At 46.1% G+C, this 26,975-nt stretch overlaps 1 protein-coding gene across 6 annotated transcripts in view; it reads right to left on the bottom strand.

The window, feature by feature from the left end:
• GRIA1 (glutamate ionotropic receptor AMPA type subunit 1) overlaps positions 1-24,419 on the bottom strand; it is a 165,872-nt gene extending 141,453 nt beyond the window's left edge. For 4 of the 6 annotated variants that reach the window (XM_034778626.1, XM_034778624.1, XM_034778628.1 and 1 more), the window contains exons 1-2: positions 24,137-24,418; positions 21,695-21,832 (exon numbers count right to left, since the gene is read on the bottom strand). In XM_034778626.1, coding sequence (XP_034634517.1) covers positions 21,695-21,832; positions 24,137-24,218 — 220 coding nt within the window. In that variant the 5' untranslated portion in view covers positions 24,219-24,418. Of the gene's footprint in view, positions 1-21,694; positions 21,833-24,136 lie in introns of all 6 variants that reach the window. The other 2 variants (XM_034778625.1, XM_034778629.1) reach the window with 1 other exon arrangement.
• Between the last annotated feature and the right edge of the window lie 2,556 nt (positions 24,420-26,975).

The following is a 26,975-nucleotide window of genomic DNA, read 5'->3' on the forward strand; positions in this document are numbered from 1 at the left end:
AAGCAATGGGACTGGGCAGAAGGCACGCTCCTCAGAGGATATTGATTTCTCATTTTCTGCAATGGGATTTCCATTTTTATGCTGACATTTATTCTCTTAATGCAGCACAGCCAGACCCAGCTTTTGCCAAAGCAGCCTGCAAAGTGCCCTTCTATGGAGGAAGCTGGCAGAATGTATAGAAAGGATCAGTGCACTAGGGTGACCAGACAGCAAGTATGAAAAATCGGGACGGGGTGGGGCGGGGTAATAGGAGCCTATATAAGAAAAAGACCCCAAAATCGGGACTGTCCCTATAAAATTGGGACCTCTGGTCACCCTACAGAACACTCACCCACTAACTTTTCATCCCAGGAGAGCTGAGGGCTTGTGTGGCTTAGGCCACAAGTGAAATGAGTTCTGTGGCCTCTCAGCCTTCTCCCTCATGGTAGCTTGTCAACAGTACAAAACCATTGCTCAGTGCAGTCTGCCTCCAGGCACTGACTACCACAGAGGCAACTAGAGGTGCTTGGCATTGAGGGGCGAAGGATATTTTATTGCTCCTAATATCTGGGTGCTTGACTTTATCCAATATTATCAGCCCCTCAGTTACTTCGCTACAAAACAATCACCTCAAGCTTTAAAAAAAGAGCCTGGTAGACTATTACAAATAGTCTGAACTCCTCCCTATGCCAAAAGTTTAAATGTTCCTGGGCTGTGGCCTCTCCGATGGCCACCTGGGTGCTCCTCTGGGGCAGTGACCTCTCTGACAGCCACCTGCACACTTCCTGGGCGCAGTGCACACTCCCTAAGGAGAAAGCGCTGTCCAAAACCAATATGAACACTCTCCTTCCTTGTGCAGAGGGGCTTGACATAAACTTTCTGCAAAACTGACTCCCTTAAAGGGCCATGTTCTAGGCTACAGAATCATGGTAGTATGTTTTACTATACTATGCTATTGCAAGACTATAGATTGACATTGTTTTTCATAGACCGAGGCCACAGCAATTTGTCACTACAGAACATAAACCCGGTGAAATCTGACTCTTCCATGCCGGGGGTGGCATTTCATACCAATCTAGGTGTGTTTCTTTTCTTTGACAGAGTGAATGCCCTGTTGTGGGGAGCAGAAGGGAAGGGCACTGGGGCAGGTCCCTCTCTTATGGAATGGTTTGCTCCTGTCCTCCGGGGCTTTAATTTTGTTGCACTCACAGAGGAGTCAGCACAGTGTTAACCGTGTGTCAGGCAAGATGTCTGGCCATATGGCCCAAAGCACAGTTTGGGCTAAAGATGAAGATTGAAATGAGCAGGTCAATTGTTCTCCTGTCACTTCAAAATGAAGAGGCGGTGAATGAACCTACATGGCCGATATAAGGTGCATTTCCCTGCTGCCGTAATTGTATCACAAGAACAGATGGTAAACAACATATACCATGACTGTCCAAAATGGCCCCTTGGCACCTCCAGTTAATGTAGCTTATCCTGGGTGAAACTGATGCCTGAGAAATCATTCCTTAACACCTAGTATACAGGGGCAGTTTATCCAGCCATCCACCTACCCAGACAATTGTACGCCCCTTAGCCACATGGTTCCTGGCAGTCAAACTGGAGGACAGCAAGTAGTGTCTCTCATTGGTCCCACGGAGTGACAACCCGCTCCCCACCATACACACACCAGTGTCACTTTTCCCATCATCTGTTTATAGGTCTTGGCAGTCATGAAAAGAACATGCCCCTGGCTGGTTGCCTGCTTCCCGGCTGAGTGCACACCACCATGCATCTGAAGCCAAGGTCCAGTGTCTCCTATTGTGCACCTCAGCTGGGACCTCATCCCCCTCATCCTCCCCCCACATCGTTGTATGGGCTCATTAAAACAGTGCAGCAAGTGTCTGCTTCCTTAGCCCAATATTTAGATGAGACAGCTTCGAAAACACATACAGGAGACAGGGTAGCAGCGTATCTCAAAGATGTGGATGGGGCCATTTGGGACTTGAGTCAAAGCCCTTTACGATCAGGTCCATGGGCACGTCACTTTTCCTTACCCAGAGAAGAGACTGAAATGACCTTAGATCGTATCAGTTTTTCACACTATGGCGTCATCAGCTAAAAAACCATGTTTAAAGATGATTGAGGCCTGGTTTCAGTGACACCATTTTGTTGGGTGGTTTGGCCGATCTCTGTGGATGGGGCTAAACTGCATCAAATGTGTGTTTAAAGAGCATATTTGAGGCCATCTCCAGTGTTCTTGCATCCACATTAAACTCAGAATTACGAAGTACGTCGGAGATTATAGATTTGCTTTGCTGCCTCCATGTTTGAACGTACTTTACCGCTGTCATCTCAACACAGTTCTTGGGTCAGTGTGGACAAGGCCTAAAATGGGACAACTGCCAAGGCTGAAAGGCTCAAAATGCAGGCATAAGAACGTAAGAATGGCCCTACTGGGTCAGACCAATGGTCCATCTAGCCCAGTATCCTGTCTTCTGACAGTGGCCAGTGCCAGGTGCCCCAGAGGGAATGAACAGAACAGGGAATCATCAAGTGATCCATCCCCTGTCACCCATTCCCAGCTTCTGGCAAACAGAGGCTAGGGACACCATCCCTGCCCATCCTGGCTATTGGTGGACCTATCCTCCATGAACTCACCCCTCATCCCTAAAAATTACACTAATAAATCCCTGCTACCCATACAAATGATATGCCAGTCGTCCAAAATCAGAATCTGAACGGGGGTGGGCACAGCGGGTTTCATCTCTCTGTTTGGATAATGCCAAACCAGCCTTCCCAGAGGCGTTTAATCCCAGGATACATGTGAAGAGCAAATTTATTTGCCTTTTGAGCCTATTGACTGGCACATATTATTTTAGAAGCACTGCCAGAGGAGCCTTGCCTATGGGGAACGAAGAAACTAAAAGCAGCATGTCTGGGGTGGCTGTGGGGACAGAAGTTGCAGCTTATAAAGGAAGCCCAGTTGAGTCTGGAAAATCTGCGATAATCATCATCATCATCTCAAGGTGGGATAATCCGATAATCAAAGCTTCTCAGGAAAAGCAAGGCACAAACCTCCATCTGGGATGTACCTCCGACGACGGCTTTAAATCCTTGCAGAATACTGCCTCACTCTACATCAGAGCCTCCGTGTCCAACAGTGTGGATGTAACCCCCGCTGGCTCCCGCCGTTCAATTAGCTCTTGGCTTTACTCTGCCTTCGTCTCTTCCTGTCCTCAGTGTTGAGTGTCCTCAATTCCACGCCCTGCCGAAAGTTACCCCTCTTTCCCCTTGTCTTTCAATGCACAGGCTCACCTCCCCTTCACTGAATCCGCTGTTTGTGTCTCAATTTATCCTCAACATACAGGAGTTTTATGGCACTCGTACGAAAGAAGCGGTACAAAGAAACCTGCCGCCATTGTCTGCACTAGCATTGGAGAGAGAGGAATTTCTTTGTTCATTCAATCCCAGAGATAAATTCCTTCGGCAAAACTTCTCACCTGGGAGAGTTGAATTTCAGCTGAGCAATGGTTGAGCTTCAGACTAGCTTCTGGTTTGACAGCCAATTTGTCCAAGTGCTCTAAAATTCACTTGCATGCTGAGATTGCCTTGAGATTTGCTGTCTCCCATCAGGGGTCAAGGTAAGATTCATTGTCCAAAATTTGGGGTTGTCATAAAACAATATTTTAAAAGCACAGATGGGAATTTTTTAAAAGTGCTGAGCTCACACAAACAGCCTAGGTATAAAACTTCATTGTGACTCATATGGTTTGTGTTCTGCTTAGGAGAGGCTGAAGATTTTTATTATTATTTACTATTAGTATTTAGAGCGTGTTAGAAAGTAGGGTTTTATTTCTGCACAGAATTTCAACAAAAACGATTTTTTTGTTGTTTTAACTGAAATTTGTCAGGGAAAATTCTGACTTTTTTTATCAAAAAAATTAATTATTGCCGTTTTTGTGTATTCTGCTTTTTGGAGAAAATATTAAAAATTTTCCACAGAAAGCAAACGCTTTTCAGGAAACATTTCATTTAGACAAAAACGTTTTTCAACAGAAAATTGCAGTTTCAACAGAAAGGTTTCCACCAGCCCCATGAGTACTGGATTAGGTGAGGCCCAAATCAGGGACCTGGGCCCCATGCCGCTAGGCACTGTACGCTCATAATGAAAAGATGTTCCTTGCCCCAAAGAGCTTACATTCTCATTATGAGATGAGAGGAATAGGTAGATGCAGACAGACAGATGGGGAGTCCAAGATAGTGGTATGACAGCTACAGCAGGGATCACCATATTTGGGATCAGGAAGGAATTTCCCCCCAAGTCAGAGTGGCAGAGACCTTGGGGGGGGGGGAGTCACCTTCCTCTGCAGCATGGGACATGCATGGGTCACTTGCTGGTTTAAACTACTATAAATGTGGATTCTCTGTAACTTGAAGTCCTTAAATCATGATTTGAGGGTGTCAGTAACTCAGCCAGAGGTTAGGGGTTTATCACAGGAGTGGGTGGGTGAAGTTCTGTGGCCTGCAATGTGCAGGAGGTCAGATTAGATGATCATGATGGTCCCTTCTGACCTTAAAGTCTCTGAGTCTCTGAGCTATCGCGGAGATCACAGCAGTCACACACATGAACTGCAGCAGGTTGGGGAAAAAAAGCAGCAAATGACTGCAACAAAGTACTGCAACTGCAAACAAAGTCGAGAGGGGCAGAGAGGAGCATATGGCATCTTCTGTTCCTAATACAGGGATTGATCCTGCACCCAGTGAAGTCAACGGTGCAGGATCAGGCACTTATAACACCGGCTTCCTTGTCGGGAGAAAACACTTAAAACCCGGAACCCTGGATTACTCTTGGAATAATTCATGAGTTTAAATTACAGGAAGAAAGATTTGAAAACTCCAGCTAAATTTGGAAAAATATAGTTCACCCACCACACATCCCCCTTCCCCAGATACCCTGAGGTTCACCTGTCCCTGCTTCAGTGGCGTAGCTTAGTGACAACTGAACATTTTTTACCTGCTGTCCCACTGACCTCTGTGGCCGCAAATTCCCTGGAATCATGTATAGTACTTTGAGAACCCAGAGCTTTCTTCCTCCCTCTCACCTATTCCAAGAAGCTCTGTGATAATGGCTGCAAGAAACTTTGGGGTGAGCTCATAGCTGCTGAGACAAAGATAAAATAACCTAAAATTCCATCCGCTCACAAATCTCTGTATTTGGAGCAAAAACCATACTCTTACTGAGAATTTTCAGCACGTACCCGCTATAGCTTTATGGTTTTGGCTCAGTGCGACACTGATGACTATGTACATTGGCCAAACTGGACAGTCACTACGCAAGAGGATAAATGGACACAAGTCAGATATCAGGAATGGCAATATACAAAAACCTGTAGGAGAACACTTCAACCTCCCTGGCCACACTATAGCAGATGTTAAGGTAGCCATCTTACAGCAAAAAAACTTCAGGACCAGACTCCAAAGAGAAACTGCTGAGCTCCAGTTCATTTGCAAATTTGACACCATCAGATCAGGATTAAACAAAGACTGTGAATGGCTATCCAACTACAGAAGCAGTTTCTCCTCCCTTGGTGTTCACACCTCAACTGCTAGCAGAGCACCTCACCCTCCCTGATTGAACTAACCTCGTTATCTCCACACTGATTTATACCTGCCTCTGGAGATTTCCATTACTTGCATCTGAAGAAGTCAGGTTCTTACCCACGAAAGCTTATGCTCCCAATACTTCTGTTAGTCTCAAAGGTGCCACAGGACCCTCTGTTGCTTTTTAAAGATTCAGACTAACACGGCTACCCCTCTGATACTTGATCTGCCAAAGTGACCTCCCAACCTTCCCACCAATATTTCTGACTCAGTTGAAAACAAACAACCCCCCCCCCCGGCTTCACTTAAAGAATTTCCCAGTGCGATGACGGTCTTCAACTTTGCAGGAGAAAGAGTTCTGTGTCATTGTACTGCGTGCCTTTCTCTGCGCATGCCCCAGGGCATGTGCACACATGTCCCGTTCCGTTTGATTCAGCAAAAGGCTCCCAGGTGGCGAGGGAGGCGTCCCTCTGAATGCACAAACTCTCTGCTGGCCCCTGTGCCAGATCTTAAAGCAAATTGTTTTCAATTCCACGCAGCATCTTTAAGCAAAATGGATTGTAGCAGCACAGGGGAAGCTGTCTGCTGCCTGGTAATAAATTAGCTGCTAGCAGAGGTAGCGGCGCTCACAATTCCATTTGCGATTTGAAGGGCTCACAGCTGCTTCTCATTTTCATAATAGCAAAAAAAGAAGAGAAAAGAGGACAAAGGAGTGACATGAAGCCAACCTCCAGATTCTTTCCAGTCACCGCTCTCCAGTAAAGAGATACGGTCAGATACTGCTTTCTTGTGATGGAACATTTTGAATGTAAAACTTACTGTTGCTGCAAGTGAAGGACTAGTTGCTTCTGCAGCAGTCAGGAATAGCAAGGAAAAAACATGGCCCAAGCTTACCCCACACATTACAGATCGGTGATTAAAGACATGGTCCCTTTTTCACCACCACTCCAGCTGCACTGTTCCTCAGTCCTGGGCTACAGCATGTTCTAATATTCCCCCCACAGCATTCTCAGTACAGTAACTCCTCCCTTAAAGTTGTCCCAGTTAATATCGTTTCGTTATTAGGTTGCTGATCTATTAGAGAGCATACTCGTTTAAAGTCACGCAATGTTCTGTTATAAGGTTGTTTGGCTCGCCCCGCTCCGCCCGCCCAGTGCTCCTGCCGGGGAGCAGGGTCGGAGCATGGGGGTTTACCCCACTCCGCCCACCCAGCATTCCAGAGGGGGAGCAGGCAAGCTCCCCGCCCCGCTCCCCGGCAGGAACGCCGGGTGGGCAGAGCAGGGCAAGCCCCCATGCCCCGACCCCACTATGCCCCTGCCTCAACCAAGCTTCACAATCATCACTGGTGAGTACAGTATTAAATTGTTTGTTTAAAATTATTTAAAACTTATACCGTATATGTATATAATGTCTTTCGTCCGGTGAAAAAAATTTCCCTGGAACCTAACTCCCCCTATTTACATTAATTCTTATAGGGAAATTGGATTTGCTTAACGTCATTTCACTGAAAGTAGCATTTTTCAGGAACGTAACTGCAACGTTAAGCAAGGAGTTACTGTACACCTCAATCCGGATGCTAATACACATCGACCATGAGCTGCAGCAGCTCCTGCTATCCCGTTGCTGATCTTTCTATGCCACACAGCAATGCCAACGTGCCTCAATCCACCAGCCCCCAGTCTTGGGCCTCCTCGCCCAGAGTTTTTCACTAACTTGTCTTTGCTTTGCTGGTTTTGTGGCTAGGAAGCATTATGAATTCCTGCCTGAGATGGACTCAAGCCAGGAAATATGGATCTAGCTGGATTTCAAACACCTCAAAGTTTGGGTGTGTTTGGATGCAGGGTTATGGTCCCGCCATTAAAAATTCCGATCCAGAGTGGATTCGGATTTTGAATATCCTTAAAATTCCCAGGAGCGTTTGGATTTTGGGGTTTGGTTCTGACCCATCTCCAATGGCTGCACAAAACTTGCTAGCGTAGAAATTAAATTTCCCATTAGCAAGACTCTGACTTGGAAAGAAAAGAAGATGTTTGTCCCTAAATAGTCAAAGCAGTGCACAGAGATTTAGCTGTGCTACTCCTATGAAAGCCAGTGGGAATTACACAGTCAAATCCCTAGGTTGTGTTTTGAATATGCTATGGTGAACATCTGGAGGACTATCCTCCACAGACTAACATTTTTAGACTCCCTCTGAGCCCAGCCCACAAGATCCCAGGGAAACACTATGACAGCCTGGGAGCAAGAAAAGAGCAAGAGATCTGTATAAAATAATGACAGCAAAAGCAAACCAGTGTATCTTTATTATATGCCTGCAAACACAATTACAGCAGCGAGCACGTGAAAATGAAAAACGTGAGAGAGGCCAAGAAAAGGGAAACACATCTCAGAGCAACAGCAGACCCTGCACATGTGCAAAAGGATGGGACCGTTCTGGAGAGACTGATACAAGCCATTAATATTCCATGAGCATATGGATTCTTTGCTCCCTAATAGAAATGTTAAGATCTCAGAACTGTGAATCATTCAGTCAAGTTCTGCTTTATACAGGCTTTTGCTGCTCGCAGAAAAAGAAAGGAAATGTTTGGTGCCAGGTAGCGTTATTTCCTTTAGTAAAGTATCAAGAAATTTAAGAAGTGTTATATCCAGTTTAAGGCTCAGGCCAAATTTTGTGCCCTAAGCACTGAAGAATGAACTGGTGAAGCATGTAGATGGGCTTATGGGCAGGGATTCCTTCCTTCTTCTCTGCCCCATCCATCTATCCCCCTCTTCCTCAACAGGGCCCCCTATAGGTGCCATTTGTCTTTCTGCGCAATCATCTCTGCTCAGTCGTCAACCGTGTTCCAGAACTCTTCAAGAGGTGTGAAAGATTCTGGGCAACATCCAGGAATTCGGGAAAACCTGCTGTGCACAGCTGAGCACCAACAGGGACCCTTCTAGCACACAAGCTGCAGTCTTGCCACATGCAGTACCATCAGCAGGAGTTGTACTCCTGGCGCAACGTCAGTATATGCATTGCAGACGGGCAGCGAGGCTCAGGTGGGAGAATGTCCCTCCTGGCCTGCCAGAGGACAATGGTGTTTATATTTTAAAACTAATAGACAAATGGTGGCAATTGGATGGTTAGTGCTGAGTCTAGAACTTCCCTGAATACAGAAATGCTAGATGATTGAGAGAGCGGTTCCTAGCAGATAGTCTGAAAGACTTAGGAGCTTGAAGTATCAAAATATCACCCCCACATCCCAGGCTTTTCTTCTCTGTCTGTTGCATCGATCTGCTGCCACTGGTGCATGTTTTTTGTTCCTGAAATTAGCCATTATGACACAGCTGAGGCCATGAGAGGACCACAGTGCTGCTGCTGTGAGAAGCCTCTCAATTGTGGTTTTGAAATGCTGGTGGCCTGTCTGTGCGCTGTAGGGCTGTATTCCACACTAGCTTGGCACAAGCCGGCACAGAGAGAGGATTAGGGCTTGCTGGAGAAAGGCTATCACGCCCATAGTTAAGCGGACCCAGCACCCCCCACAACACCTCTATCGGCAAGGGCTTTGTGCAGGGCAGGAAGTGAGTTTGCACCATAGCGACTGATGGCACAGTACCAACAACTATCTGGAATGTCCTATTAAGAGTTTAGGCTTAATATGGTTCTAGTACTTTTCATTTATTTATAATCATTCAGTTGGATGGCTCCTGTTTTATCCTAGATTCCAAGGCCAGAAGGGACCATTGTGATCACCTCGTCTGACCTCCTGTACGATACAGGCCATCAAGTTCCCCCCAAATAATTCCTAGAGCCGAGCTTTTAGATAAATATCCAGTCTTGATTTAAAAATGGCCACTGATGGAGAATCTATCACAGCCTGAGGTAAATTGCTCTAATGGTTAATTTCCCTCACTGATAAAAATTTTAGATTACACAGTCAGTAATCCCAGAATCTAATGAGTGAGGTAACTATATGATTAAGCCAGGGATCGGCAACCTTTGGCACGTGGCCTGCCAGGGTGAGCGTCCTGGTGGGCCGGACCGGTTTGTTTACCTGCTGCATCTGCAGGTTCGGCCGATTGCAGCTCCCACTGGCCGCAGTTCGCCGCTCCAGGCCAATGGGGGCTGCGGGAAGTGGCCGATCCCTGGATTAAGCGATGGCTTGCTAGCCCCTTGATGCTGAAGACCTGTTAACCCACAGGACACATACAGCATGGGAAGGGTCCATGTAGGCTTCCCACCAAGGAGGGATTGGTGGAATTACAGGATCTTCTACCCATTCACTTCTAGGTCTCTGCTGAGACTGACATCGCATTTTGATAATGTCTCACGATATAGGCAACTCACTGCTAGCAATTAGACTGAGTTCACCAGCATGTTACCTGTGGGCTCCCAAACAGGTATCAGATGGTAACAACTTTTGACCACTACCAGTCTTGTTGGATGATGAAAGATTGCATCCAAGATAGCAACAGGAGGGAGGGATAGCTCTGTGGTTTGAGCATTGGCCTGCTATACCCAGTGTTGTGAGTTCAATCCTTGAGGGGGCCATTTAGGGATATGGGGCAAAAATGTGTCTGGGGACTAGTCCTGCTTTGAGCAGGGGGTTTGACTAGATGACCTCCTGAGGTCCCTTCCAGCCCTGATATTTTGGGGGGTGGGGGTAAGAGATAGTTCAGTGGTTTGAGCATTGGCCTGCTAAACCCATGGTTGTGAGTTCAATCCTTGAAGGGGCCACTTAGGGATCTGGGGCAAAATCAGTACTTGGTCCTGCTAGTCAAGGCAGGGGGCTGGACTCAATGACCTTTCAAGGTCCCTTCCAGTTCTAGGCAGTAGGATATCTCCATTAATTTTTATTTAATTTAGCAATCTCCTGAGTCACCCTGTCCTTCGGTGGCTCTGGTCTGCCTGTCTTTTTACTGTACACTCCACTTATGGTTCCGTGGGAAATGAGCAAGATGACACCAGGCCAGCCCCTGGACAGCAGCCACCCACTTCACTCACCCTCAGCAGTGGGTTCTGACTGGCAGAGATGGCAACGTCTAATCAGTAACAGCAGCAGGACTGGGAGAGCCTGGAGACTAAGGTAACTCAAATTAAGTCAGCTAAATGCACTTAACTATGCATTTAATTTAAATGCAACAGGGTAGCTGTTACAACCTAATAACATTTCAGGACGATGAGGTAGGGAAGTCTGCATAATCCATTCCTAGTCTGCTGACCCACAAGAATATAGCTACTGAGCTTTCAGCCTGAAATCAATGGGGGTTTTCCCCTCCCTCTCTAACAGTCTTTTGAGCCTAGCTGTGATTTAAGCATCCATTACTTCCTTTTGTAGTTCATTAAATACATTAATCATCCTCTGAACAAAGAAATTTCTCCTGAATTCCCTACAGGCCAGACCTCCTTCTTGGCTGCAGCATATCTCAGCAGCCCAGCCCTTGTTACAGTGACAACAATACTTTCTAATAAGTGCTTCCATTTCCTCTGCTGGTTCTGTTTCCCCAACTGGTGCCATGCACTGTACAGAGGGTCTAAAACCTCTGTCCATGCTCATGCCTAAGCCCTCTCCCTTGTGGTGTGCTCCTGCTTAAGGCATAATCCACATGGCTGTCACCTTTAGACCAGATCTTCACTACATGACATTTTATTGCAGTCCCCATGCAGGCAGTGTCCCTCTCTAGTGGTAGTTGCTCCGTTAATGCAATACCTGCAGGTTTCCATGCCTTGTGGCCAGGGGCCGAGTGTTGGGACTACGTGAGGGTGGAGCCTTTGGATCCATTGCATTGTTTGTGGGATGGTGTTTCTAGATTAGTTTATTCTTCTCGCTCAAAGGGTGGGGTGAAGCCCTGGCCTCAAAATAAAGGACTGAGAGCAGGGACTGAAGGAGTGGGGCTGGGGGCAGCAATGCTCCTGGGACAGCAGGGGGGGCGTAGTCCTCTAGAAACAAATGTGAGTAAAATGGATTCTGAGGGCTTGTTGAGGGCAATACTAAGAGAAGCTGGAGAGCAAGTCGTTGTACCCAGAGTTCCCTTCCGGTGACATCACTAGAAGACAGGGGCAGAGTGGTAACTCTGGGGGTGTTATGGGGTATCAAGTCTGGAGTTCCGTTGCATTTATTATGTGGTGAGGGGCAGGGTCTGAGTCCAGCCCCAGGCTTGGCAGGCTCCACTCCCTACACCTAGAGATCGTGGGGGAATTGCTGGAGGCCTCTTGCCTCCGTGCTGATGTTTGGCTCCAGTGGTGTCTGTTACTCCCTTGAGCCAGCATTCTGAACACTGGGGGAGGCAGCCAGTTGCTGCAGGAACTCATGCTGGCTTGCTCTGGAGGAGAGGGTCCAGCAGAACCTGGCTGGACCTCTCACCTCTTCCCGTCCCCTCCAAACCCAGCAACCTACAGCAGCAGGTGGTAAGGGAGCAGGGGAGGAACCAAGCATGGATCAGCTGGCACAGGTTCCTCTTTGTGTGTGTATGTGGGAGGGAGGCGAGGGACTAGGGGCCTGTTGAAGTCAGATCTTTCCACTGGCTACAGTGGGCTGGGGATCAGGCCCTGAAGGCATCACAGTCAAAAAATTCCCAACACAGCTATAACCCCTGCAACCAGTCCCTCCATTTTTGCTGCCCTTCCTCCTTTCTCAGCACTACCACATCTCTCTTAGCATTTCTTCCTATCTTCTCCTCAGCCATAGAATTTCACTGTCCTCCATGCATTACTGCCTCCTGGATCTCTTCTGAATTCTCAGCTCCCACCAATCCCACCTGGTTTTTTGCTGCTCCCCTGTCAGGGTGCTGACACAGTCCAGAAGAGCTCCACTCCCACCCATTCATGCGAGCAAAGCCTTCTGCGGTCTGTTAGTGCTGCTTGGATGCAAAACAAACTGACTCAGGAGCTCTGGGGACATCAGCTGTGCTGGCAGGTAGCAGGAAAACCACAGCTGAACACTATGTTTATATGTATTGCTCAATGAAATGTTATCCAAGTAAAGAAGGGCAAACTAAAGTTGGGGGTGGGGGAATAGCCCCCACCCCTGGCAAGCAAGTTCCTTGTATACTGCATCTAGGGCACATCTTCACTACCCGCCGGATTGGCGGGTAGCAATCGATCTATTGGGGATCGACTGATCGCGTCTAGCGAAGACGCGATAAAGTCGATCCCCGATCGCTCTGCCGTCGACTCGGGAAATCCACCATGGCAAGAGGCGGAAGCGGAGTCGTCGTCGGCGCGGCAGCGGTCGACTTGCCGCCGTCCTCACAGCCAGGTAAGCCAACCTAAAATACGCAACTTCAGCTACACTATTCACGTAGCTGAAGTTGCGTATCTTAGGTCGACCCCCCCCCCCGTAGTGTAGACCTAGCTAAGTCACCGAAAGAGTTTTGCGGGCCTAATAGCAGTCCCTGAAGCCCGTGACCTCGCATCACCTTTCTACTCTGTCTCCATTACCACAATTCCAGGACCTCTGTTATTTAGTCAAAGCCAAGATTTTTTTTTTATAGCCACATAAGAGCCCTGCCATCAGCTGACCATTACTTACATCAGTCTTGTTTGTACTACGCTACTTTGTCTGCACAACTAGAAAAAGCCCCTCTCGCTGAAGCCCGAGCACGGCAATTTGCCTCTGTTCCTTGTTGCCTCTCGCTGTCACTTTCTCCAAGAGATCAGTCCGGGTTATGAAGCATAAGCACATCTCCTTTCTGTAGCCCTGGAGCTGGGTGAGGCAAGGGTTGAAGTGTGAACAGTTTTCGGGGCGGGGCGGGGGAGGGGTAGAAGTTACTGAGAAAGAATAAAAACATTTTTTGAAAAGTGCACTGGAGGGATTGATTGGGTACGGCTATTACAGAGCGGTGAAAGGAAATCAACCAGAGAGTGTTATTGTGCAGGCGAACGGCTGATTGGGTCAGCACGACCAAGGGACAGTTACAGTCTACATGATGTTAACAGGGATGTGTATTATTTGGACATATGCCACGTGGAGAAGATGCTGGCTTGCTAGTGGCTGGGTTTTCTGATACCCTTCCTCATGCTTGGGAGCACCTTAAAGGCCCACTTGCTTTCCTTGCCTTCTCACTGTGAGCCACTCTGGCCCCAAGTACATACAAGTGTCTTTCTGAGATGAGAAGACAAAGCTACCTCTGTTCCAAGTGAGGATGTTAAAATAAAATAATTCTTATCTGTGTTACTAATGTAACACCTTAGAAAATTCCAGCTGGGAGGATCTTAAAGATTCTAATTCACTTTTTACACCTAAGGTTCTCATTTTCTTTTGTTTTTTTTTGGCATATCACTCAAATTGGATATTGCAACTAGGCTGAGACTTGTTTCATTTTTTGCTTCTCCTATCTTGATTTTAGTAAAGCTTTTGACAAAGTCTCACATTACATTCTCATAAGCAAACTAGGGAAATGTGGTCTAGATGAATTTATTATCACCATGGGAGCACAACTGGTTGAAAGCCCATACTCAAAGACTAGTTATCAATGGTTCTCTGTCAAACTGGGAAGGTGTATCTAGTGGAGTGCCACAGGGGTCAGTCCTGGGTCCAGTACTAGTCTATATTTTCATTAATGACGTGGATAATGGAATTGAGCATATGCTTATGAAATTTGTAGATGGTACCAAGCTGAGAGGGGTTGCAAGCACTTTGGCGGAGAGGGTTAGAATTCAAAACAACCTTAATACATTTTTTTAAAATGGTCTGAATTCAACTAGATGAAATTCAATGACAACAACTGCAAAGTACTTCACTTAAGAAGGAAAAATCAAATTTACAACTACAAAATGGGGAATAACTGACTAGGTGGTAGTACTTCTGAAAAGGATCTAGGGATTATAGGGGATCACAAATTGATTCAACAATGCAATGCAGTTGCAAAAAAGGCTGATATCACTCTGAGGTGTATTAACAGGAGTGTTGTAAGTAAGACATGGGAGGTAATTGTCCTGCTCTACTTGGCACTGGTGAGGCCTCACCTGGAGTACTGTGTCTAGTTTTGGTTTCCACACTTTAGGAAAGATGTGGACAAATTTGAGAGAGTCCAGAGGAGAGCAACAAAATGATAAAAGGTTTAGAAAACTAGACCTATGAGGGAAGGTTAAAAAAAACTGGGCATGTTTAGTTTTGAGAAAAGAAGACCTAGGGGGGACCTGATAAGAGTCTTCAAATATGTGAAGGGCTGTTCTAAAGAGGATGGGGATCGACTGTTCTCCATGTCCACTGACGGTAGGACAAGAAGTCATGGGCTTAATCTGCAATAAGGGAGATTTAGATTAGTTATTAGGAAAAACTTTCTAACTCTAAGGGTAGTTAAGCACTAGAATAGGCTCCCAAGGGAGGCTGTGGAATCCCCATTGCTGAAGGTTTTAAGAACAGGTTGGACAAACACCGGTCAGGGATGGTCTAGGTTTACTTGGTCCTGCCTCAGCGCTGGAGGCTGGACTTGGTGGCTCACGAGGTTCCTTCCAGCCCTACATTGCTATGAGTCTATGCACTAGCACAGTGCTGTTGCGTTTGAATCTCCAGCCCTAAAAGGGAAAATATACATCTAAAAATAATTATTTCTATTGGATTTGGGCAGAAAAAAAACTCATTATGACACTCTTTGTAATATCCTCATTAGGATTTCAACACACAGAGAGAGCTTTTTAATATACCAAACGCAACATCTAGGCCTGACTTGTTCAGTTGTGTTTCTTTTATAGATCATTTCAGATAGAGAAGGGGGTGAGCAAAGAGTGGAAAGCGATCAGCACCCGGAGGACATAATTGCACCACTGCTTATTCTTTCTGAAATCACCTCTATAAATGCTGCCTGGCCACCTTTTACCCATGCAAGGCTTGTCCCGTTTTTGTCACTAATTAATGTCTGGGATCCATCCCAGGAGACAGGTTAGATTTGCAGGTGTGAAATTCCCCCTGTTCCTACTATGAGTCTTCTGAATCATGGCTGTCACATTGGCTTTTCTCCACGGCCCTGGCACCTCTCCTATTGCCCGCGAGGAAAACCAACGCCGTCATTCAGAGAATAAATATCCTCCCGTCCTCTGATAAAAGAAAACAAACCTCAGTGAATAGGGTTCATAGAGTCAGGTTTGTTTAACACTATGTAACAGACAGAGTAGTGTCATGTCTGCCAAATGGCAACCTGGTATTGTCCACACCACCTACAGATTATTCCAGATGAGATTCCAACGGGGATTCTCCCAGTCTGCTGGTGTTCAGACACTTTAGTGACAGAAGCCATCTAAGCATATAGATAGATTAGACCAGGGGTAGGCAACCTATGGCACCAAAGGCGGCACACGAGCTGACTTTCAGTGGCACTCACACTGCTGGGTCCTGGCCACCAGTCTGGGGGCTCTGCATTTTAATTTAATTTTAAATGAAGCTTCTTAAACATTTTAAAAACCTTATTTACTTTAGATACAACAATAGTTTAGTTCTATATTATAGACTTATAGAAAGAGACCTTCTAAAAACATTAAAATGTATGACTGGCACGCACAACCTTAAATTAGAGTGAATAAATGGAGACTCGGAACAGCACTTCTGAAAGGTTGCCGACCCCAGGATTAGACAAAGACTATACTAGACATGTCAAATGTCTTCCCCCTACTGGCGGTAGCAGTCATAAAAGCAAATTTCTCTGTGCATGTCTTCTGAGCTTCCTCTCCTTTTGGGAGCAACTCAAGGGGCCAGATCCCATCCTTGTTGCTAATTGCTGGCCAGACACCAGCACAAGCTCAGTCAACTAGCAGTCACCCAGCTGGTAGGCATATCCTGCATGTTCCCCCAGCACAGGTCCCAGCTCAGGATTTTGTCGGCAGAAGCAATATGATAGTCCCACGCTCACGGGAGCTGGAAGGCAGCTGCTTTCTGGCAGATCTAGGAGGAGTTTACTCCTTCTCTCTTCTGGAAGTCACTCTTTGCAGATCTTTGGCAAAATTCACCCCCTTCAGCTTTACCTACCCTATTTATGCGTGGATTTGACTGTATGGTGGTAACATCTCATTTAACAACCATTGGCTTTTAATCAATATACCGATCCCACAGGGTGTCGAGCACCCTCAACACCCATTGACTTAAATGTGAGTTGACAATGCTCCATTGCTCACAGAAGAGACCTGACTACATCTGTTTATAAAATCTAAAGAGAGGCATTCACTCGCAGCAGCTATTGCATTAACTCAATGTCATTTGATCATTAAACAGGTATTTCTGCTGGTTTAGATCGTGTGAAGTAGGCATCTCTATCACTGCAGAAGTACATTGTTTACAGTATTTTTATAGCACTACTCAACCCCCGCCACCCCTACACCACTCCAAAATTTACATAATATCCTAGGACAGGCCTCTCCGGGATTAAGGAAGTTTAATTACAAAACTGCATTTTAATTGATTGCTGCCGGAATAATTACAAGCAGCGCCATTCCGAGCAATGGCGACCACTCGGTTTGTCAACAAAAAGGGATTTTTAATTCCTCATACAATAATTGTTTAATTAAATCACATTTAGATCCTCATTTGAGAACATTAAAATGGGTGTCTTACTTCCTGCCACTAAAAAAGGTAATTTGAGAGACGAAGAGCAAGGTACAGAAGCACTGTATGCAGATGGGTATCTCAAGCAAACAAACAAAACCATTCGTGTGTAGTTAGTCCTTTATATATTATTATTGCTATCAAATTATCTTGGCATTATAGGTAAGAACCTAATCAAATAATGAGAGATCAGGACAGATCTCTTCTTAGTTGGTTCTGCTATGTAGTTTTACAACACAAACCCATTCCTCTTGTTTTCATTTTCTAAAGTATCACTGATTTTATTAATAGTATTATTAGTCCAATAGCAGTACCCATTCGGGATCACCCAATCAGCGATGGGCACTGTACACGCACAGATGGAGAATGATATAACGAAGTATTATGGTCTGGATTTTCAGCCTTCAGCCTCCACGCGCATGCAGCTGAAAATTCATGCACTTTGCATGTGCAAACACCTGCATGCCATGCCACGAATGCTAATGCTTGTGTCCATCTTTTAAATTGCCCGGTACCTAGGCACACACGAAGGCTAACCTTTGCACCAACAAAAACCCATTGGCTCCAGTGGGTTATAGGGGTGCAAATGCTAATACTTTTCAGTAGGTGGTTTGACTTGCAAGTGGTGGTGTGCATGAGTGATGGCCACCATCCTTGACTGACACCTTAGGGATTGAACCCTGCACCTCCAGAGCAAACAGCATGAGCTAAAAGCCATTGCTCAGTAATGTGGGGCTGTAAAAGCTCATATCCTTGGTACAGGGGAGATCTGTAACACACACTCCCCAGTAGGTTACTCATGCATCAATGGAGACCTAGTAGAAGCTTAGCTGAAACTAACCTTCAGTAGGGGCAGGCTCAGTGCAAATCTCTTGTACACAACTCGTTCGTTGCCCTATGATCCCTGACTACAATCCTTGTCTTCAGCCTGGTCCTCCACTTGGCTATGCAGTTGTAGCTGCGTCCTAAGCTGCAGCATTCTGCATTTCCAGGAGCTGGCATTTCACACAATTCCACCAATACCTCTCAGGTCTGAACTGCAGCTGCTGCAGCTGAGCGGACACGGACTGTCAGTCCCAACACAAAGCACGTGGTGGGTTTTGTGATGCAGACAAAGCTCACTGGAGACCACAACATTCATTTCCAATTATGACCACAGCCAGAATCTGCGCTCGGGTCTCTGAAGGTGACTGGAAAGTTCTATATAACCTTTTGGGCCACTGAATTCCAGTACAAACCCTGCTGCTATATAATGTCACGATTTTGCCCGTTAGACTAACCTCTCGCTGGAATATACTTCTGTGGTCGGGTGGGCTGTAACATTAGTACTCTCCCAAAATAACTGTCTCGCTGATAAAAGATGTACGACTACAGCTGCTGCCATCTGAGCTGTAGGATATCTCCTTTAACTCATGACAGTGGTCAGTCCCACATTCTCCCTGTAACCCAGCCACATGGGGGCTACATAACACACACTGACACAAACACAAAGCCAATACATTACCCTATGTCTTGTGGGTCAGAGTTAAGATGGTTATTGGAATGTGCCCAGTGAATTTTTCACATGCAAGCATGGTTATTCACCACATGCATGAAATGAGAGGTTATTGGATATTAATTTCAATTACGGTCACTGGTTATTTTCATAGCTCCATAAGGCGTAGAGGATTTTTTAAAAATGTCCTGTTCTTCTTACAGGGTTAGGATAAGGGAGTTAAACGTCTTACAGTACATACCTTTCAGTTAACCAATGTCTTTGAGTTGGAATATTCAATATTGCTCTGTAACAGCATAAATGTCAAGCTCAGATCCATCAGAAATCACAAGATTATTTCTGTGCTGTATTGCCGCTGACTGATGGCCTGGCAACCAGTTGCAACAGACTGATATTCCACCTGGCTTATTGCTTTGAGGGACACCAGATCATAATTGTCAATCCAACATCCTCACTGATGTGCAGGCTCTGTGCATCAGCACTGTTACCTGCCCCATCGCCGGGGGTGACTGGTTACATCCTGTCGAGTGAATTCACCAATTGTGACAACAGAGCTTATCCATCCTTATTGGGTAAACAGTTCTAGGGCAGGTAGTGTAGACAGTGGCACAAACAGTGGATGAAATGCATTTTGCAAGCTGTCCTCTTGCACCAGGCCCTCGTGCTGCTACCTTGTTAGTGCCTCACATGCTACCTAGCTCGGCTTCGTACTACCGCAGTGACCACCGGCTCTTAATACTTATTTTGCATTTAGAATTGCCACGAGGACACGGGTGACGGTGGCAGACTGAATTCTGGCATGAGGCAGGGCTGCAGGCGTCTGATCTATTAGTTTACTCAGGTCCCATGCTAGACTTCTTGGTACATGAAGCACCATAGACAGAGCATTTGGAGATGCAGGTAATTCAAGTTAGAGAAACAGTGGCATCTTCTGTATCTCCATGGAAACAAACAATCTGTATCTTTAGTCAGTAACGTATATTATCTTCTAAAAATGATAGGTCCACCAAGCACTTAGGGATTTTATTCCCCACAAATAAAGGGATCTTTGCTCTTCCACCCTGCAGATGTCTAGGCTTGGCACTCAGGAGGGGAATTCACCAGGAGATGACAGCCTACTTTCAGGCTAGATGACTGGATTAACTCCCTTTTTGTGCCTGCAAAACAAATGCTGCTTTCCATAGCCTTGGAGAACAGACTTTGGGAAGCTTTTAATTAAAAAAAAAAATCGAGACTAAATGAAGTTGGATTGCATGGAGCGCTTTGTCTGTCTGATCTAGGACAACGTGTCCTACATAAAACTTAAATATAACATCCAGCCAGTGAAGCTTTCCATCTCTTTGGGGGGCCAGCTCGCTTTCATTTAGCCTTTGTCAGCCCACATCCCCCTGTGTACTAATGATACAGGGTTTCCTCGTGGTCCTGCTGTCATCACTAATGGCTGTGGAGTAAACACAGTCATCAGAGACAGGTGTACAGAGGGAGGAGGACTGAAGATCAGACACAGTATTCTGTGAAACAGGCCTGCACCGGAGATCAGATTCCACCGGTCCTGCTTAGCGACCTGCTACCAGATCAGGAATGGACAAGTCCAAACGCAGCCCATAATCCTCTCCTGGGTAGGTCGTATCCCCCTTTGACAAATATCAGAGGGATCTTTCTTTTTCTTATACTTTGGCAAGGCTTGTTTAGCTTGTTCTGCCAATAAAGTCTCATTGAATTGACCTGAAATAGTTTTTTTCTGACTTGATGGAAGCCTACCAGTTGGCTCAGAGAGGACTATTAAGGAAAATAAAAAATCTTTACAGTAGTCATTAGCTACTACAGTGAAAAAGTGGCCAAATTATTACCTTTCTCTCTCTCTTTTTTTTTTAGCGCTGTCTGAAGAATTCCAGGATTTCAAAACCCTCTGTTTACAGACCTCACAACAGAAACACGTAACCCTCCTTCCTCCAAAGAAACACTTCGTTAATTCTTCCGCTTGTACGTATTGGGTTATTTTTCCAAGGGAACATTTTTTTTCCCCTGTGCATTTCTTAGCAGAGGAGAACAGTTTGTATCCATATCAATCTGGCTAGCCACATGACTAAACTGCAGAGAGGGTGTTTCAGTGAATCAAAAGGATACTACAAACGTTAGCCAATAACAATGCACCAGGAATCACAAAAAGAAGGCTTTCTTATATCCCTCCAGTCCCTACTGCCAGTCCTTAAATACACACACGGATTGAAAGCGATGAGTATAACACTGGATCAAATGAAAGAATTCTTTGTGCATCAAGTCACAACAGGCTCTAGTCTCTCTAACAAAGCACTGGACTGCACAATACAAAGAGGGGAGCCCTGCAGTATTCCCATTTTGAACTGCGGGTTTTTTTTCCCCATTCCTTTTGTTACTGCTAATCCTGATATTACCTGGCGATACATTCTTTTTGCTCCCGACCACCCCACATAACGAGAAGCCGTCCAATAGGCAGCGTTCTTTAGTAACATGCAGCTAAGCCATATTCATGGTTCTGCTGTGGTAGTTCTCAGAAACACTTTAATGGCACTGATAATTCCAGCAGAATTTGAAACCAGACCTCTCTCCTTTCTCTCATTATTGGGCATGTCCCTTGTTTTAAATCCAGCCTCTGATAGCTGTAAAAAGGGTGCTAGATGCAATCTGTTACTTCCACCAGAAATGTTGCCTGGCTAACCTGAGGCTAGAGAAAGAGGTGTTCTATTAAGTAGCCCATTCCACGCCCAGAAGTGGGGTGTGTGTCACATCAGGGCTATGACAAACATAGGAGCGAGAACTGAAATGAAACCCCACCATGAAAAGTGTGGGAGAGATTAAGAAGCAGAGAGTAACTGCAAGGTTTTTACATAGCACTTTAAAATCATCAACAGAGAAAATATAAGACATCTCGTGAACAACTGCAGCGATACCTAATGCCCAAGTCCTGAAACAAACCAAACAGAATCAGAAATCTCTTGTACAGAGTTTCTTTACATGGAGCTGATGGAGGATTTCAAGTTGGGAGCAAGAGCCCCTCTACATACATCCCTCATTTCAGAGGAAAAACCAGCCAGGATGAATGCCACAAAAAAGAGAGAGAGTACGGAAAGCCATTACTTACAGGTGTACGTCATTTCAAAGCTGTCGCTAATATTCACAATGTCAATCTGGGGAAGCAGTTTAGGGGGTTCTGTGAGCTGAGACAATGCAAACCTAAAAGCCGCATGTTCCTGGGACTGCTGATTAGGAAATAATCCCCCTAGAGAGAAAAAACAAAACAAAGCAAAGGTCTTAAATGCATCCACATTGCAAGGCTCGTTTGTTACAACCCATCTTTTGACAGGAAGCTACTGCTCCCCAGCTCAACGAATGCTACTCACGTGCGGCTAGACTCCATAACTTCCCAGTACGGCGAGAAACAAGGGGATATGTGCTTAGGCCTCTTTTGTAGCGGGTGCCTTATGTCAGACATGTATCCAAAATATGCCAGCTCACACATTTCCCTCGGCCTGGCAGTGGCTAGCATGGGATTGAGCCTATTGATTTGGGGTAAGTCCCCGGCATAACGGTAAGGGACAAGAACTGAAGTACTGCCAAGATATCCTTATGAGGGAGAACAGCATCTCTCTACCCCCCCGTAACCAGTGGAGAAAGCACCTCATGCAGCTCACCCGTCTGTAGGCCCACATTTGATTCTGCCCCCCTCCCTCCCGACTCACCACAAACAGCCCAATGGACTCAAATGCGCTACTCTACTCAAGGAGTAAAGTGCTACTCGGAAGGGGTAAGGCTGGCAGAATCAGACCCGGAATGAATAATAATTGGTGGCTGGGGACTGAGGGAAGAGAAACTCCTAAGACGGTTGTTGTGAAGGCGGAGAATTAAGCCTTCTTGACAGGCCACCTGCTGCTAAGCAGGGATGAAGTTCGCTGCCCTGAGAAGACCAGCATTTTGTTTTACAGGTGACAACAGACAAAGCCTGCAAGACCAGTCAAAAATCTGACCATGACGGGGTTTGCCCACTGAGATGGTTGCCAGGATCCCAGGCAAGCCCTGGAATTATAGTACAAATCGGATAGGACTTGCCAGTCTGGATCAGACCCAAGATCCATCTAGCCCAGCATCCTCTCTCTGACAGTGGCCAGCACCAGCTGCCTCAGGGGAAGTTGTAAGAGACCTTGTAGTAGGCATTGATGGGATAACCTGATCCCAGGGAAAGTTTGCTTGTGACTCCCAATTTTTAGAGGTCAGTTTCTGCTCTAGAGCATGAGGGTTTAGATTCCGTCCACACTCTTATTTTAATATTTACTGTTCTACAGCGGGGTTTTCTTGCTGTCCTTACAAATGTAAAAGGGAGTCTTATTATCCGTATTTACAAGTCGGGAAACGAAGCACAGAGAGATATAGTGACTAATCGAATGAAAAGAAAAAGGTCTATTGATTAATTACAACTTTCCCCAAGCAAACTGCTTGGAAAATCAGCAAGGAACCAGCAGTGCAGAGAACTGCCCATTGGCAGGAAAGGCACTTTGCACATTTTCTACACAGATTATATCTCCTACTAGTGTGGAGGGGGCATTTGCGCACCAAAAAAAAATCATGCCTAAGTGTTGCTGCCAAAGGAAAACCAACCCGCCAGTAGGCATCCATCCATCTTTTTTTTTTTTTAAATGGGAAAAAAGCTTGAGATGTCGAATAAATCCTGAGTCGGGGGTGAGTGGCTAGGAGGGGAGGTGAAGGGGGAAGCAAAGAAGCATAAACAGCAATAAATGCACCAATGTGCAGCTGGACTAACCCCGGAGTTGCTTTAACTCACTGGCTTAGCAAACGGTTAGCATTACAAAGAGAGGGGGGATGGAAAGGGACCTATGCACAAGGGAGAGAGAGGAGCAGAGATGTGGTACCCAATTGCATCTAATAAAATAATAATAAAGAATAAGAAGGTGGGGGAGGGATGAGAGAAGCTGTGAAATTATAGAATGGGGGAGGGCAAGAGACAAAGACATGGGGAATTGCCAGTACTAACGGAAAGCAAGTGGAATGGAATGAAAACAGATTTGAGTGCAACATCCTCCTAGACTAGCTCTGGCCTTATTCTTTCACAACAAACAACAACAACAACCGAGATGGTCTAGTGTTGTTTCCTCCGCCAGGTACTCCACCTCCAGACATGAGAAACCTTGCCAAAAATTAAAAAAGCACCGATTGCATTTTACTACCCCGCTCCCCGTCTCTTCCCCCACTCCCCACATACAGGGCACCAGCCCTGGTATTTTCCTTAGCAAACAAACAAACAGTTTTTTTTTTTTGCTTCCTCCATTTCTGAGGCACTTTTGGGTGCAGGCACTGATTTCCCCCCTGGAAGAATTGATACATCCCTGCTATTATGATCTCTTCGGCAGCCTCCACAGCTCTAGCCACATCAAAATCCACACTGCATATCACACAGATACACATTCTTTTTTTGCAAGCAAAGGGAATGAATTGGTCAGATTCCCCCCGCTGCTTGCCAGGGAAAGTCGCTCACAAATAGAACCGCAGCTCCGAAGCATCTCAAACTCACCTATCTGGATATTGTTGGGGAAATTGGCCCCTAACACCGTCCCTAGGAAACTGGTGCAGAAGAAGGCAAAAATGTGCTGCATATTCCCTTTTGCATTGGCGAAAAAGAACCTCAGTTCCAAGCATAGATTTGTTTTTTTTCCCCCTCTAGTCTCTTTCTCTCTCTCTCCTCCCTTCTGCTATGCCTTCTGTATTGTGCAGCTCTTTCTCTTGGAATCCAGCGTTTAGACTGCTGCCTTAACACCAACTGACAGCAGGATTAACTGAGCACTGAGAGAAAGAAAGAGAAACCCTTCCTCATCCCCCCTCCGCGCACACACACACACACACACTGTGCCCTTCCCTCATGCTAATTTCCCTCTCCTAGTTGGAGCTCAACAGCTGGGCGAAAGCCTTTCCCCACCCCCGTTTCAGTCTCTTCCTCTGGGGTCCCCTGCATTGTCCGTTGAGGGCAATTCACACGTTTCCCTAAATTAACCTTCCTCCCCCCATTTTGGCACCGGGTATAAAGAATGTGCAAATCAGTAGGTGGCAAACTCCTACAGAGTTATGCATCCGAAGAAGTGGGCAGTAGCCCACGAAAGCTTATGCTCAAATAAATTTGTTAGTCTCTAAGGTGCCACAAGTACTCCTGTTCTTTTTGCGGATACAGACTAACACGGCTGCTACTCTGAATCCTACAGAGAAAGGTGTCAACTCCACTGTCTTAGATAGATAGCTTTTTGAGCTGGGTGACTTGGCCCTTGGGATCCAGATCTAATCGCTACACACCAGTCACCACAGCTCAGTTCCTTAACACAATAGAGGGGGACGTACCCTGGAAATCTCCCTCGAGGGGAAAAAAATAATGTCAGAGTAACAGGCAGAAGACATGCCTGAGGATGAAAAGAAGGTTCTCTTGATCTTTCCTGCTGAGTTTCCAATACCCTTTCTCTGCCCATGGTTAACCTATTCTTCCCATTTCAGTGTGTGCTGATGCATTTTATTCCTGTGCTCATTGTGAAGGAATTCATGCTAGCACAGTCAGGTGGGCGTGCTCAATAGCTAGGAGGATACTGTTGCCTGAGTTATTATATGAGTCGTTTTGCAGGGATTCTGTGGAAGGTTTAGGCTATTTTACCATTAACAGCTTTGCTTTTTTAACTTTGTTCCAGTTTCGGATTTAGAAACATTTAGGACAGGGGCATTTATTTTGTAAACACAAATCCATGTACCATCTAAAGGATCCAGCCAGGATCAGGTCCCCTTTGTGCCAGGGGCTGCACATACACTAGGTGACAGGGGACGACTGCCTTGAGGAGTTAACAGACCAGATGGACAAAGAGTCGGAGGGGAAACAGGAACCAAGAGGGGAAGTAGCTAGTCCAGCAGATCAGTGCCAGAGCCAGAAATGGAACCCAGGTATCCTGAATCCCAGCTCCAAAACCACACTGTCTTTTTTATTGCAATACTGCTTATCCGGTGTGGAACAAGAGTTAAATAAATTACCAGAACACAGCTGGGTTCCTTTCCAGGTTAAGGTCACAAGTCAAATTAGTTTGACTTTCTCTTCTGAAGAGATGGATGAGATTAAGATGGGGAACATGTACATTGAATGTCCAAGCTTCCAGAGAGGGAGCTGTATTAGGGCTGGTCTACATCTTGCAAGGGTGTGAAAAATCGACACCCCTGACCGATGTAGTGAAGCCGTCCTAACCCCCGATGTAGAGAGGGCAAGGAAGAATTCTTCCGTCGACCTAGCTACCGCCTCTTGGGGAGGTGGAGTACCTGCAGTGATGGGAGAAACCCTCCCAGCGCTGTAGTACATGTCTACGCTGATGTGCACCTGCTGGTACGCCGCTACAGGGTTTTGAGTGTAGACATAACCTTGGATTGTGGAGCTGGTGGAAGCGCCATCATTTGGGACATAGCACTAGGAAATGCACTGTAGGGAGCAGTGGTGCACTGGTATGGAAAGATGGCCTGGATGATCTAATAGGCTCTCTCTATCTCCAGCTTCTGTAATAGGCCTTGTGTTGGAATTTAGTAAAGAATTAGCCTGTGATATAACCTCCTAGAAATATTGTCATGCTATAAAGACAGCTCACACCCATCCAGTGAAGGTGAAGGCCCTCTCCCAATTCTTCAAGACACGCATGTTAATGCTCTTGGGGTGGAGAACCAAGGCGCAGGTGAGGCATCGGAACAGAATGCAGGTAGGGCAAATGGCAGCTCCACAGACCCTCTGTGGCTGCTACCTCAGCTGGCTGGTTCTATACAGCGCCTCAGTGGTGGTTTATAGTCACCGATTCCTGTCCCTTGGGCCCAGGGACCATACCTTGAGCCTTCCACAGGCAGAGCCCCTTGAGTAGCGGTAGCTCCATACTTCTGCTGCAGGAGAGACCTCTGCAGGCCCTACTTGAATGGACACATTTCCCCCTAAAAGAACAGAGTGCAACTTTAGTTTTCCACAAATCCATTTGCACACTCCAAGCATGCCATGATGCTATACAAAGCAATTGGTTCAAACCCTGGCAGTCCAATCACTCCATAGGCAAACATGGCAACGACTAACTATTCAGCAAGCTCTCACACTTGGGTTTGGGCATAGGACCCCGTGCTAATGAGAAAAGGAATCTTGTTCAGGGCACAGCAGATCAGAATCACTCTTTGTGAGAAGAGTCCCGGGATCTTCCTCCTGGGCAGGGAAGGACAGCAGAATAGAACTGAACAGAACATGAATTGATCACTAAAAACACGATCCTGTTATATGCTAAGCACTCTGGTCCCAGTCCAGCAAAGCACCTACACAGCTGTCTAACTGTAACCACGGGACTAGTCCGGCTGATTTCAATGGGAGT

This window comes from Trachemys scripta, chromosome 8, assembly GCF_013100865.1.
Source record: "Trachemys scripta elegans isolate TJP31775 chromosome 8, CAS_Tse_1.0, whole genome shotgun sequence".
NCBI classification, from domain to species: Eukaryota; Metazoa; Chordata; order Testudines; family Emydidae; genus Trachemys; species Trachemys scripta.